This window comes from Felis catus, chromosome X (assembly GCF_018350175.1).
Source record: "Felis catus isolate Fca126 chromosome X, F.catus_Fca126_mat1.0, whole genome shotgun sequence".
Taxonomy (NCBI): Eukaryota; Metazoa; Chordata; class Mammalia; order Carnivora; family Felidae; genus Felis; species Felis catus.
Genome location: NC_058386.1, coordinates 26,014,483 through 26,029,302, shown reverse-complemented (window position 1 = coordinate 26,029,302; position 14,820 = coordinate 26,014,483). Strand labels below are relative to the sequence as shown.

Below are 14,820 nucleotides of genomic sequence, written 5' to 3'. Positions count from 1 at the left end.
TCTTCACTTCGGCTGTCGACATTTCATTTCCAGGGGCTCTTTGTTAGGCTTTGAACTATAAAAATGGCATCCTGTCCTTGTTGTATGGAAGCCAATCTTCTCATATGCTGCTGAGGATGTTTAAAAAGTCTTCCTATGTTCCCCACTTTGTAACCATTTGTTTTGGTCTGTGTCTTTTATGCTTGAGGCTTCCCTCAAATGCTAGGAAATCTTGGCTGATGTTTATATATACACGATACAGGCACTCAAATGTTGGCCGATAGCTCTACATTTAGGGGTGGGGGTGGGCCGATTGGGCACATTTTCCCTTAGATTTTAGTAGTTCTGCCGGGTACATCAACGGTGACTTTCCAGCCATATATTCACAGCATAATCACGTAGGGAGCTTTAAAACTCATAATTCACAAGGTGTTATCTTCAGATATGCTGATTTCATTTCTTCGCAGGGAAGCCTGGGTATTAGGATTTTTCTAAAGCTCCCCAGATGATTCTAATGTGCAGTCAAGGTTGAGAGTCACTGTGAGAGCAAGTTCTGGTTCAACCTCGCCAGAGTATACCTCCTGTGTCCTAGGGGTCCCGGCTTCATGGAGTATGGAGGGGACCTAGCTCTCTATACAGCCATTACATATCCTTTCCTTTTCAGTCCTGCCTGTACCTATGCCTTAATTAGTACTTTGAGCCTGTAATCTCAGAATCTTTCTGGACTTCTGTAGCATCCATCAGTTAGTTTCTGGATCGTGCTGTCCACACTGGGTGAATTTAGCTTTCTCGAGTCTTCTCAGCCAGTTAATACGCACCACCTTCCTTCCACCTTCTGGCACTTGGTTGCGATGCCTCATCCTTTTTGTTCTTGTGGAACATGCCATTTTCTTCTCTTCACTGCCATTTCACTGTTGTTTCGGGGGGGAGAAAGGTAAATGGATACGGTACATATGCCTAGGTGAATTCGTCACCTTCCTCACCTCACCAATTCTTACTCATGCTTCAGATTTCTACTTTTCCTTCCTCGGACAAGCCCTTCCTGGCTGAGCCATCCAAGTTTGCTTTCGACAGCGTCACCTCTCACAACATCGGTCTTCCATCAAGGAGGTTTTGGGCAAGATCTAGGAGTTCCAGCAGATTCCCTTGCCAGAATTCCCTGAACGGCAAAGGGAAAATAATAGAATGAGGACCCCAACGATCAAGGATGGGTGTGTCCAGCCAAAACACCTAATTTCAACCATTTCAGCTGTGAGATATGTGCTCTTATAGTTTCCTAGATGTTCTTCAAAGGGCAATTTAAATTTTAAAAGTTCGTTTGCAGAGGATTTTTCTGGCACGTCCACAGCACAGAGATATTCACATAATGAGTACTCGGTGAAACCATTTAAAAACTTTTAGATTTGTTTCTTGGATCTGGAGTGAAATTCGAAGAGCTAGTTGTGTACCTTCTGCCTAACAGGCCCAGTGTGCATGTGCGGGGTGTGTATGTGTATCTGTCTGGCCGTGCGCGTGTGTGCGGTATGCTTACAATTTCTTTTTTTCTGTTTTTACTTTTATTTGGATTTGTTTTATGCAGAATTTATTCTCCGGCCGTAAGTTTTTATTTCTTCAGTGTCTTCTGGGGTATCGTTTTCTTCTGTGCAACCTCCTCTTCTGGATTAGGAACAATCTGCTCTGTTTCAGTAGGGATCATACCGGGGTGGCAGGGAGAGCTCATGAGTGGGTTACTCCAACCATGAACCCTGTAAGTTCTATGCCACATCTTGGGGGCTTTATTCACCTGGATGTGCTCAGTGACCAGAGAATCTACATCTAACCCCTGAAGTTAAGCATTACTCTCTGCGTTTTTATTTATTTATTTATTTTCAGAGACAGAGAGAGAGAAAGAGAGAGCGTGCGCACGCACACGTGCGTGTGAGCGAGCAGGGGAGTGGCAGAGAGGGATTGAGAATCCCAAGCAGGCTCCACGGTGACTATGGGACCCCACTCAGGGCTATGAACCCGCGAGAGCAAGACCTGAGGCAAAATCGAAGAGTCGGTCACTTAACCGACTGAGCCCCCCAGGCGTCCCCGCCCTCTGCCTTCAGCAGAAAAATTCAGCACTCTTTTGGGGCCGGTGACCGTGCGTCCAGCCCCCCGTGTTGGACCTGGCCACACCTACCAACTTCACCCGTGTAGGGACAGAATGGCATACATTGCTTCCACAAGGTGACATCTTTCAGATACTTGGTGGTTTTTCAGATATGCATACCCTCGATGGGCTGGGCAGTTTCACGTGTGCTCTTAAAGTGACCATGAAGACTTGAGCCTCTTGATTTGCATGATTTCGTAGGGTTTTCTGGCTCAAGTGAACAGTAAACCATTTTCAGAGATCACCTCAGGCAGCTTACAGGAAGAGCTACACTTACGATTTCTAAGGATAGGATTTTTGTATAGTTCTTGATTTAAAACAAAAAAAAAAACCCTAAACTTTTAAACTACATTTTGGAATAGTCAATGCAAAGATACAAAACAGTATAACGCTTTTCTGTCTCTAACCACTCAGTTCCCCTAGAGTCGACAAGATCCATTTCTCCCAGAAACGTGTAAACTTACAAATGTTATGCTTCTTAAACACACGTTGCAGCCTATGACACACACCCGTGTGTGCTTTACTTTTTACACTTTACAATATATCTTAGAAGTCATCCCACACTCTTTCACATAGCTGATTCATTTTTTTCTAATGGTGGCACAATATTTCCCTGGGTGGATATATCAGAATTTCCTCAGCTGATCCCTTATTAATAGGTACATGTGAAAACGTCTTTAATAACCTAGTTTTATTTGTACGACATAATGATTTAATATATATTGCAAAATGATTACTCTAGTAAATCAAGTTACCGTCCATCACCACACATAGTTAAAATCATGTTTTCTTGCGATGGGAACTTTTAAGATCTACTCCTTTAGCAACTTTCCAATTTGCAATTCAGTGTTATTAACTACAGTCACCATGCTGTACGTCCCCAGGACTTATTTACTTTATAACTGTACGTTTGTACCTTTGACCCCCTTCACCCATTTTGTCCCCTACTCCTCCCATTCCCCACTCCCAGTCTGGAAACCACCAATCTGTTCTGTCTTTTTTTAGATTTCACACGTAGGTGAGATCATACAGTACGTGTCTTTCTCTGTTTGACCTATTTCACTTTGCATAATGCCCTCAAGGTCCATCTGTGTTGTCACAAACACACATATGAAAATTCTGTTTTCAATACTGCTATTACGAATGGCAGGGTAATAATACAGCAGTATAGACAATTTGTGCTTTTCATTAATCTCATTTAATGTCTAACTGATCTTATAAAAGGTAAAATGATGTTCTTTAAAAAAAAAATCACTACGGCTACCACATGGTGAACAGACTATGGGAGGTAAGAGCGTAAGGAGAGAAATGAGTTAGGAGGCTCCTGCACTAGTCCAGGACATTTTTTATTTTATACAAATAGGTAAACTTGCCATCAAGGGCATTGGATATGCAAAACTAGAGTTAACAAGTAAAATGTGTGTTGGAAACTTGTATTTGGAAGCTATCGGCAAAGAGATGGAAAGTGACCCTGGGCACTGGATAGGATCACTAATGGTGAGAACATGGGGTGAGATGGGTAAGGTTCAAACGGTAGGCTCAGAGAAAGGACATTTGTACTATGGGAGCAGAGAATAAATTATCTAAGGAGGATAGAAGGGAATATTCAGAGAAGTAGGAATAAAATCAGGAGGATATATTATCATGATCTCCAAGGAAATGGTGCTTTGAAAGGGAGGAAATCACCAACATTTTTTTTTTTAATTTCCAAAAAAAATACCAAGAGAAAGACCTCTCCTGTACTTTATTCAAGACCTTCACGGCGCACTTAACTTTCCCTTTCGTATTGCTTTTCTTTTTGGTTTGTAACTCTAATTTTTTTTTTTAATTTTTTTTTCAACGTTTATTTATTTTTGGGACAGAGAGAGACAGAGCATGAATGGGGGAGGGGCAGAGAGAGAGGGAGACACAGAATCGGAAACAGGCTCCAGGCTCTGAGCCATCAGCCCAGAGCCCGACGCGGGGCTCGAACTCCCGGACCGCGAGATCGTGACCTGGCTGAAGTCGGACTCTTAACCGACTACGCCACCCAGGCGCCCCTGTAACTCTAATTTAAACACGTGGTTCTTTAGCTAATTCTGTCTCTCCCCTAGAATGTAAACTCTGTGAAGGCAACAAAAATGACCGTGTCGTTCACCAGCACCAAGCTGATGACGAACGTGTTTGATGAGCGTTTGTCACCAGCACTTTGCAAAGAGCTTGGCAAACGCCAGGTGGTGAAACATTAACGGAAGAAGTGATAGATAAAAATGAGGCAGAAAAAAGGTCAGCAGGTGGAATAACTGGTTACCCCACCGGAGGGATTCTCACAGAGAGACTGGGATGGCAGCGAGATGGGATAGGTGGAGGAGAATGTGAGAGATGAGTGCATGGCAAGCAAGTGTAGACTACTCTACTGAAGAATTTGGCTGTGAAGGAGGAGAGAGGTGGGGCAGGAACTGGAAAGCAAAGGAGAACCGAAGGAGGCAGAATGGTATCTTCACCACCAAAACAAAAATTTCACTGTCATTTATCCATTCATATAGCTACCTGTCCTGTCCCGGAAATAATCTTTTTCTCTTAGAACGTAGGAAGAACCTGGGGCACCTGGGTGGCTCAGTTGGCTAAGCACCCAACTTCAGTTCAGGTCATGATCTCGCTGTTTGTGGGTTCGAACCCCATCGGGATCTGTGCTGACAGTGTGGAGCCTGGAGCCTGCTTTGGATTCTGTGTCTCCCTCTCTCTGTACCCCTCCCCCACTCACACTCTGTCTCCCTCTGTCAAAAATAAATAAACATTAAAAAAATTAAAATTTATATGGAAAATCAAAGGAACTAGAATAGTTAAAAAAAAAAAGGGGGGGGCGCCTGGTTGGCTCACTCGGTTGAGCGTCTGACATTGGTTCAGGTCGTGATCTCACAGGTTGTGGGTTTGAGCCCCACAGTAGGCTCTGTGCTGACAGCTCAGAGCCTGGAGCCTGCTCCAGATTCTGTGTCTCCCCTCTCTCTGCCCCTGTCCCGCTCACGCTCTGTCTCTCTCAAAAATAAATAAACATTAAAAAATTAAAAAAAAAAAGTAGGAAGAATCTGATTCTTAGGTTAGTACCGGAAATTCTGCAACCTGAGCATCTCCTTTGTGCCCTTTGTAACAATTAAAATGGTACATGACACTGATGACCGTGAATTTGCATCCTTTCCCAGCGGAGACAATGCAATTAGCTGTAGGCAGATGTTAGAGGGTCTGGGACAGTGTTCGTGTAGCTCTCTCTGGAGGGGTATATTCAATAACCTGGGGCGCTGCCATTTCCTTCCTCTCTCCTATAATTTAACCACCTAAAAGCCCCAAATGCTTTCTTTTTTTACTTGTGATGGAGAGACCGTAAATGAATATATTTGAGATCATTTTAAATTCTCTAATAACATTACAGCATTAAAAGACCTCACTTGAATCTTGAGTAAATGTAAAGGTAACTGATGACATTTATGTGAATAGTTTCCTTGAGTATCAGGCTCCAGTCAGGACTGCAAGTATACTCAAAAGGAAAGGGGACGGTCTCAGAGTTACCTTCTCTTGCTGTTGGAATATGTTACTAATTTTGCTTGTTTTTTAAAAAAAATTGTGTATGTTTTCTTAATTTATTTTGAGACAGACGGAAAATGTCAGCAGGGGAGGGGCAGAGAGAGAGGGAGACAGAGAATCCGAAGCAGGCTCCAGGCTCCGAGCTGTCAGCACGGAGCCTGACGCGGGGTTCAAACTCAACAACCACGAGATCATGACCTGAGCCGAAGTCAGACGCTTGACCGACTGAGCCACCCAGGCGCCCGGGAATACCTTACTAATTTTGAAGCTAAAGTAAGTTTGTGTGCTTTGATTACCTGGGTTGTTAAGCATCCCGTATGAAACAACAGTGCAGGAAATTATCGCTAGAACTGTATGAATACCTGAACAGAGTTAACACCTCATCACTGTGAGGCCTGTGCCTGCACTAGCCTTAAATTTAGCAGCTAGGAGCCAACTGCAGTAATCTCTGACCTGTTTAGAATGAACTGGATTCTGCCTTTGAGGATCATGAGAATTTTATATTCCAATAAAGTGAATCATCTTTAACTTTTTCTTGAGTTCATTCACCTCTGCCACTTTTTCAAAGGATATATTCTTCAAACATTTTCCTCTGCAATTAATCATGACTAGCAAACTCTAAGCTGAATGGAATAATGGCTATCTGCTCAGGCTGGTTTCAAATTCACTCAAATTATTTTCTGAATTGCTTATGTATCCTGTCAGCCATGACTGGTCCCTTTCAGATACCATTATTATTATACTTTCTGCTTTCAGGAGATGGAAATATTAAAGCCACAGACACCATTAGAACAATTTTAGCAAACATATTCAACCATCGTTCCCAGATGTGCCAACAATGAATCTGAATTTTATCATTTTATTTCTTTCCTCGGCTTTTTCTGATGTCTGCTTCAAAGACTTGGAGATTAGGCTACGTGTCACCCGGGCGTCCTTGAATGAGTTATTCTAATGAACCGTGTTCTCTAAAAATGAGAGATAATAGTATCGAGCTCATGGAATTTTGAAATGACAAAATGTGTCCAAAATAATTAGAACTTGGCTCCTGAAAAGTATCAAGCATTTCATAAACATTTAGCTGAAGATGGATTATTTCCTGGAAAATAACAAACATGTGTTTAACTGTATTAGTGATCCTAAAATAATATACGCTCACTGTGGAAAACGTGATAAACAAAACATACAAATCAAGACCGTCTGGAGTGCCACCAGACAGATAGAATCATGACTAACACACGGGTGTGTTAAGTGGAAAGAAAGTAGGTGAAGTCCTGAGCCCTACAGCCTAGCACTGAAGTGGTCAAAACGCAACTATATTGTAGTCAGATATACGTAATTGGTACAAAACTTTGCAATACGGTGATATTGCAATAACGGTGCAATAAGGTGATAAAAAATAGCCCTTCAGAATACCTACATTTTATCTCTACGTAGATTTATCTACAAGAACATCTACATCGTCAGGGATAGTATGGTTGTAAGTGGCAGGCAAATCTTTCGGTGGACACTGAAGATTTCCTTCTAGAAGGAGGACTGATTGCTTCATCTCACATCACGGGGTACTGTCACAGCCTGGTGCAAGGCGACTGGGGGTCAACATCTGAGGAGCAGGCATATTCTCCTCTCTTCTGTTCTTGACAACTCCGAGAAATGAAAAGTCTATCTCACTGTAGTGTTTTTGTCTAACAGGGTTTTTGGAGAGATTAGGATTACCAAGGATGGGGAGGGTAGTATAAGGAGTGTAACTGCCGGGTACCGCGACCTTGCCATGGGAGAAAGGGAAGCGAGTCTCTACACTGTAGGCAGTGCTATTTCCTACATCCGGTGGGCTTGCTGTGACCTGTACGAATTACACAGGCTCCGAACTGTGCGTAGGAACCTTGAGGCTCAGCCTTGGTTTGGGGGCACCAGACTCGCGACATCAATCATTTGAGTCTCTGGAGACACCTGCCACTCACCCTGTTGTGTGATCTCAGGCAGGTTACCCTACCTCTCTGAGCTGCAATTTCCTTGAATCAAGACTCTTGCTTGCAAGCGACGGCAATTTAATGTAAAGTTGGGTAAATAAAAAGGAAATGTATTGCCTCTGAGATAATATGCGGATAACTAACATCTGTTGGGAACTCTGTTTGCTGAAGCCTATTCTAACGGTAATTGCTTATTTAATCTGTCCACAGTTTTATACAACAGGTTGTGTCGTTATTTCTGTCTTAGAGATAAGGAAACCGAGGCATCAAGGCAGTGCCCAAAAATATGCAGTTAGCGAGCATGAGGCTGGGACTCAAATTGATAGCAGATAATAAACAGCTGTTGAATAAATACATGGACTGCCAGAAAGTAACCAGCATAAATAGAGGAGTTGTCTCGAAGTAATAAAACATTTACAAAGCCAAAAGCATCACTTTGTTTCCATCTGATCCACTCAGTTTATTTCTGTTTCGCAGTAACAGCAGGATCCTTATCCTCTCCTATCTTGGTTTCTGGTCACCAGACAAGCCAGTGTACTAAGAGGCTGGCTGTATCATTACTGGGATTAACACGTGTAGCGGGTTCTACAGATAAGGAATCGCCAGCTCCATGTCATGTATGAGATGGGAAGCAAAGCAATTATTCAGTTTCAGTGTAACTACCGTTCAAGATGCATTGGGAGCACAAGGCCTTTCAATAATAAGAAAAACACGTGCTGAGTTAAAAACAACCAGGAGGATTTGCCTCTACCTGTCAAGAGATTTCTGCATTTCATTCAACTTTTTGTTGAATTTTTTTATTTATACTATTATTTATTTATACCTATTTATACTTTGCCTTCTTTCAAAACGAATTTGAAGTGCATGAGGCATTTTTTTAAGGTTCCAAGTCTTGTCTAAAAAGGCCACCTTGTGATAAAAAACTTCTGCACAGCAAAGGAAACAATCCACAAAACTAAAAGGCAACCGATGGAATGGGAGAAGATATCCGCAAATGACATATTCGATAAAGGGTTAGTATCCAAAATCTGTAAAACACTTACCAAACTCAACACTCAAAAAACAAATAATCCAGTAAAGAAATGGGCAGTTGACATGAATAGACACTTTCCCAAGTAGACATCCCAATGGCTGACAGACACATGAACAGATGCTCAATATCACTCATCACCAGAGAAATACAAATCAAAGCCACACTGAGATACCACCTCACACCTGTCAGATGGCAGTTCTTTTTTTCACTACTAGGTATTTACCCAAAGGATACAAAAATACAGATTCGAAGGGGTATATGCACCCTGATGTTTATAGCAGCATTATCGACAATAGCCAAACTAAACGTCCACCGACTGACGAACGGATAAGGAAGATGTCGTGTATACACACAATGGAATATTACTCAGCCAACAAAAAAGAATGAAATCCTGCCATTTTCAACGACATGGATGGAACCAGACTGTATGCTACACGAAATAAGTCAGTCAGAGAAAGACAAATACCGTATGATATCGCTCATATGTGGAATTTAAGAAACATAACAGATGAACATATGGGAGGGTGGAAAAAAAGAAAAGAGAGGGAAGCAAACCATAATAGACTCTTAATGCTAGAGAACAAACTGAGAGTTGCTGGAGGGAGGTGGGTGGGGGATGGGTTAGATGGGTGATTGGTATTAAGGTGGGCACTTGTTACGATGAGCCCTGGGTGTTATATGTAAGTGATGAGTCACGAAATTCTACTCCTGAAACCAATATTGCACTATACATTAACTAGCTACAATTTAAATAAAAGCTTGAAAAAAAAGCCCACCTGGCAGATGCCCCACTTAGAATATAACAGAAAGTTATCATAAAGCCAAGCTAAAATGTGCACACACTGAAAGTATGAAAGAGGTAACAGTAAAAAGCAACCAAGGTAAAAGGAAAAAACTACAGACAAAATTACCACAAGGGAGAGACTTCCTTAGCTAAATTATAATAACTAACAACAGTATACAATTCCCTGAGGTTCAATATTGCAATAATTCACTGAATAACTACCGTGTAGTAAATACTTTTCACGTGTCAACAATTCAATAATTTCTTTTTTTTTTTTTTCAACGTTTATTTATTTTTGGGACAGAGAGAGACAGAGCATGAACGAGGGAGGGGCAGAGAGAGAGGGAGACACAGAATCGGAAACAGGCTCCAGGCTCTGAGCCATCAGCCCAGAGCCTGACGCGGGGCTCGAACTCACGGACCGCGAGATCGTGACCTGGCTGAAGTCGGACGCTTAACCGACTGCGCCACCCAGGCGCCCCGACAATTCAACAATTTCTTAACGTGTCTTTTAGGCACCAGGCTCAGTTCTAGGAGCCAGGGATACAAGAACGTAAAATAGCTTCTCCTCATAGAGCTTACGTTTTAGCAGGGGGTGCACAAAACAAGGAAGAAGGGATATTCAGTATGTTAGATAGCAGTAATGCTCACAATAGTTGTAAGAAGTGAGTTATTATCTCACATTTCGCAAGAGGAACATACAAACTAGGTTAGCTGTAATTTCTCGCTGCCAATTTTATTTCCAACCTATAGTATTTTGACATTTACACACTATTCCTGAAACAATTCCTTGCAGCTTAAACGGGAGATAGACTTATTTATATTGGAAATGTCACCTATACAGCATTCAATAGGATTTTTCCCCCCAAGGGGCACTGAGAGCTAATTAACTAATCAAGCATAGTTCACTGAATAGTAAACCGGGACCTTGTATCTTTTTCAGTATTTCACCTTGATCTAACAACGCTATTGACCCTCAAAGCCCGGAAAGTGCAGCACTCAAACGAAACAACTGCTAGACTTTTTCTTGTCAAGTCTAGAAGGTTCGGTACCTTTTTTTATTTTTTCAAACATGCTGTGGTTCATCTAGGTTTAATTATTTGACCGAAGGAAAAAAACACTCTACACACAGGTCATAATGTTACCTTAAAGGGTACTTAAGACCTCAAAGTATTTCCCCAAACTGTCTTTATGTTGCCCAATGTCCCTTGATGGCAAAGCACAATTTACATACTAGAGGCTGACAGAGGCCCATGAAGGCAATTTACCCACCATGGACCACACGGTCTGAGTCTTAACCTCTGTTCCTTCTCACGTTACCTACATTCTAGCCATAATGGAACTTCTGAGCTTCCCAAGATATGTCATGTTCCTTCGTGTTCACATGCTGTTCCCTCTACATGGAACATGTTTCTTCCACATCTTAACTTGGCTAAACCCTTAAACCACGTTCAACCCAGCTTGGGACCTCAGTACTTCAGGCTGGGATGGGTGGTCTTAGCATGTGTTCCTACAGCCCCCAGGGCATAACCTGCTTCTAGCATGTAATTTGTTTCATAAACATGCACGTGATACTCATTCTGTGCCAGGCACCGTGCTAAGGGCTTTACAACCATTCTCTTAATCCTCCTGGCAACCCTGTGACATGCATCCATGATCATCACACGGTTTCATCACCACTGGCAAGGTTGTTGATCTTCTCCGTTCTACTACGAGGACTGGATTATGTTACGGCCAGTCACCTGCGAGCCTAGTACAGGGCCTGGCACACAGTAAGGATTCAACATGGGCTTGCTGAATGAATGTATGTGTTTATCGGCTCTATAAGAAGTCATCCAGAGTTAAGGTAAGTTTAGATGGTACCAGAGTAGAGGACCACAAGAGAGCTTGCAAACGTGTTTCTGAGGGCAAGACGAAGACAGAGTAGGATCTGCACCAGAAGACCTTTGTAAACAGGAGGCCCCCAAAGGGCAACACGAAGGACAACAGGGAGCAGCGAACAAGAACAATGGAAGGAACACAAGCCTCACCTCCTTCACGGTTTTGGCCGGCATCGTCTCTGAGGACAAGGCTAAGTGACCCAAGGCCAGGGAGTTCGATTTCCTAGGTTGCCAGGGAATCCAGAGACCTTCAGTCTGTAACAAACAGAGAATTATTAGGCTGAGGAAACCAGACCCCACTTGGACCCTTTGGTGGGATGACGGCTAACTTGCCGGAAAGCTGCAAGTCCTCTGGACCACGAAAGACTTCCGGAGGGGACAACACGCCACCTCCCCCACCAGCTGGTTTCAGAGTTTGTTCTTACTTGTAGATAACTTAGGTTTCTGAGGAATTTTGGAGCTAACGTTTATAGAGGCTTTTGTTTTTGTTTTAGAATTTGAGAGAAAGAGAAAGCGTGTGCAAGTGGGGAGGGGGCAGCGAGAGAGGGAGAGAATCCCGAGCGGGCGCTGGGCTGTCAGCGCAGAGCCCGACGTGGGACTCTATCTCACCAACTGGGAGATTATGACCTGAGTGGAAATCAAGAGCCGGATGCCTAACCCACTGAACCACCCCAGGTGCCCCAGAGGTAATTTTTAAAATACTTTTTTGTAGAGATGGAAAACAACCGATCAAAATGTTCAGTGACTTCTCCCTATCTGCAGAGGATATTTTCTTAAATTCTTACAATACAGAAGACCTCTGATCACTCACCCTATACATTAACAGTAGCTGGTGCCTGGGGGCGCCTGGGTGGCTCAGTCGGTTAAGTGTCCCACTTTGCCTCAGGTCATGATCTCGCAGTCCATGAGTTCGAGTCCCGCGTCGGGCTCTGTGCTGACAGCTCAGAGCCTGGAGCCTGCTTGGGATTCTGCGTCTCCCTCTCTCTCTGCCCCTCCCCTGCTCATACTCTGTGTCTCTCGGTCTCAAAAATAAATAAAAACATTAAAAAAAATAAAAAGAGTAACTGGTGCCTGGGGAGCTCAATCAGGTGGGCGTCTGACTTAGGCTCAGGAGGTGATGTCACGGTTCGTGAGTTCGAACCCCACGTCAGGCTTGGTGCTGTTAGCGTGGAGCCTGCTTCAGATTCTGTCTCCCTCTTTCTCTGCCTCTCCCTTGCTAGCTCTCTCTCTCTCAAAAAGAAATAAACATTAAAAAAATTTTAAAAATGCATAGCTAACATTTATTTTTAGTTGGGTACAGCATTTCACATGGAAAAAAAAAATCTCATTTAATCCTCACATGATGGTGAGTTAGGTATCATTATTAACCTAATTTTGTTGATAAGAAAACTCAGTATCAGAGAAGGTGAGCAACTTGCACAACTTGCCAAATGAATACGAGATTAATTTCCCCCTAATTCTTACCCCCCTCCCCTTAATAAAGACAGAATCATTGATTAGGGTTAAGTCTGGGACTAGCTCTGGGAATTTCATTATTAAAAATGATGATTTGGGGCGCCTGGGTGGCGCAGTCGGTTGGGCGTCCGACTTCAGCCAGGTCACGATCTCGCAGTCCGTGAGTTCAAGCCCCGCGTCGGGCTCTGGGCTGATGGCTCAGAGCCTGGAGCCTGCTTCCGATTCTGTGTCTCCCTCTCTGTGCCCCTCCCCCGTTCATGCTCTCTCTCTCTCTCTGTCCCAAAAATAAATAAAAGTTGAAAAAAAAATTTTTTTAAATGATGATTTGTGAATCCCAATCCCAGATAAACTCTTGTGTAATAAAATTTCCTCTCACGAAGACGGGGGATTCATTAGTTTTGTTTGTTCGTTGGTTTGTGTGTACATTTTAGCAGCCTCTCCAGACGTGGTCTATCCAGGCACTTCAATGTTCGCATTTTACATGTGGGTAAGCCAGAGGTATTTTAAGAGCACTTATCCTTGGAAATGCAAATCAAAAGCACAAGGAGATACCACCTGACATCCATTAGGATGGCTACGATAAAAACAGTACATAATACCAAGTGCTGGTGTAGCCAGTGTGAAGAAAAGTTTGGGCGACACTCAAACATTTAAGCAGAGAGTTACCCTATGACTTATCAGTTCAACTTCCAGGTAGACATAACGAGAGGAATTTAAAATACCTGTGTACACAAGAAACTCATCACAGTATTATTCCTAATAGTCGAAGGGTGGAAACAACCAAACTGACCTCCGACTCGCCAACAGATCAACAAAATGGGGCACGTCCATCCAACAGAATATCATTCAGCTGTGAAAACAAATCAAGTACTGATGCACGCTACAACCAATGAATAAACTTTGAAGATACTGTGGTAAATGGGAGAAGGAATGAGTGTCACAACAGACCGCATATGGCATGATTCCATTTATAAGGAATGTTCTGAATAGGCAAAGATGAAAAAGGGATTAGTGCTTGCCCAGGCATGGAGGGATGGGGAAATGGTAGGAGACTACTGAAGGGTATGGGGTTTCTTTTCGGGGTGATGGAAGCGTTTAGAAGTTGATTCTCATAATGCAGGCACAACTCTGTAGATACATTAAAGCCATGGAACTGTGCGGTTTAAATGAGCGAATTTACAGGGGCGCCTGGGTGGCTCAGTCAGTTGAGTGTCTGCCTTCAGCTCAGGTCATGGGCTCGCTGTTTGTGGGTTCGGACCCTGCATCGGGCTCTGGGCTGACCTCGTGGAGCCTGGAGCCTGCTTTGGAGTCTCTGTCTCCCTCTCCCTCTGCCTCTCTCACTCCCTCTCTCTCAAAAACGAATAAACATGAAAAACATTTAAAAAAAATAAATGAGTGAATTTATGGGATGTCAATAAAACTGTTTTTTAAAAAAGCGTTTATTCACCTTCACTCCCAACAAAACTTAGGAACACTCGGTCATCTGATAGAGTACATGGCAACGATACAAGGGTTGAGTTGTATTGTTTTACTCAGTATACCGCTCACCTCAGTTAGTTGTTTGGCATGAAGCAGAACAAGAAAAGGAATTCTCAATGCGAGGTGGGGGGCAGAAAGCATCACCCCTTTCGGCAGAAACACAGATGGCTGATCTGTCCATTACACTAGGAAGGGACTAGAGGGCGTTCTGCTAAGCTCAATAAGCAGTCGGAGAAAGACAGATACCATACGACTTCACTCATACGGGGACTTTCAGAAACACCACAGATGAACGCAGGGGAAAGGAAGGAAGAAGAAGGCAGTAACAGAAAAGGAGGCAAACCATAAAAGACGCTCAAATACAGAGAACAAACCGCGGGTCGCTGGAGGGGGAGGGCGGTGGGGGGAGGGGCAGAATGGGTGACGGACATTAAGGAGGGCACTTACCGGGATGAGCACTGGGTGTTATGTGTGAGTGGGGAGTCACTAAACTCTACTCCTAAAACCAAGACTGCACTGTATGTTAACTAACTTGAATTTAAGTAAAATTA

General features: G+C 43.2%; 1 protein-coding gene and 1 pseudogene across 11 annotated transcripts in view; both read right to left on the bottom strand.

Moving 5' to 3' along the window:
• Positions 1–14,820, bottom strand: part of LOC109496468 — a 348,709-nt gene that overhangs the window by 207,381 nt on the left and 126,508 nt on the right. For all 11 annotated transcript variants that reach the window (XM_023248808.2, XM_045050324.1, XM_045050325.1 and 8 more), the window contains one exon: positions 11,486–11,590. In XM_023248808.2, the coding sequence (XP_023104576.2) occupies positions 11,486–11,590 (105 nt within the window). The remainder of the gene's footprint in view (positions 1–11,485; positions 11,591–14,820) is intronic.
• Positions 1,562–3,061, bottom strand: LOC123383262 (annotated as a pseudogene).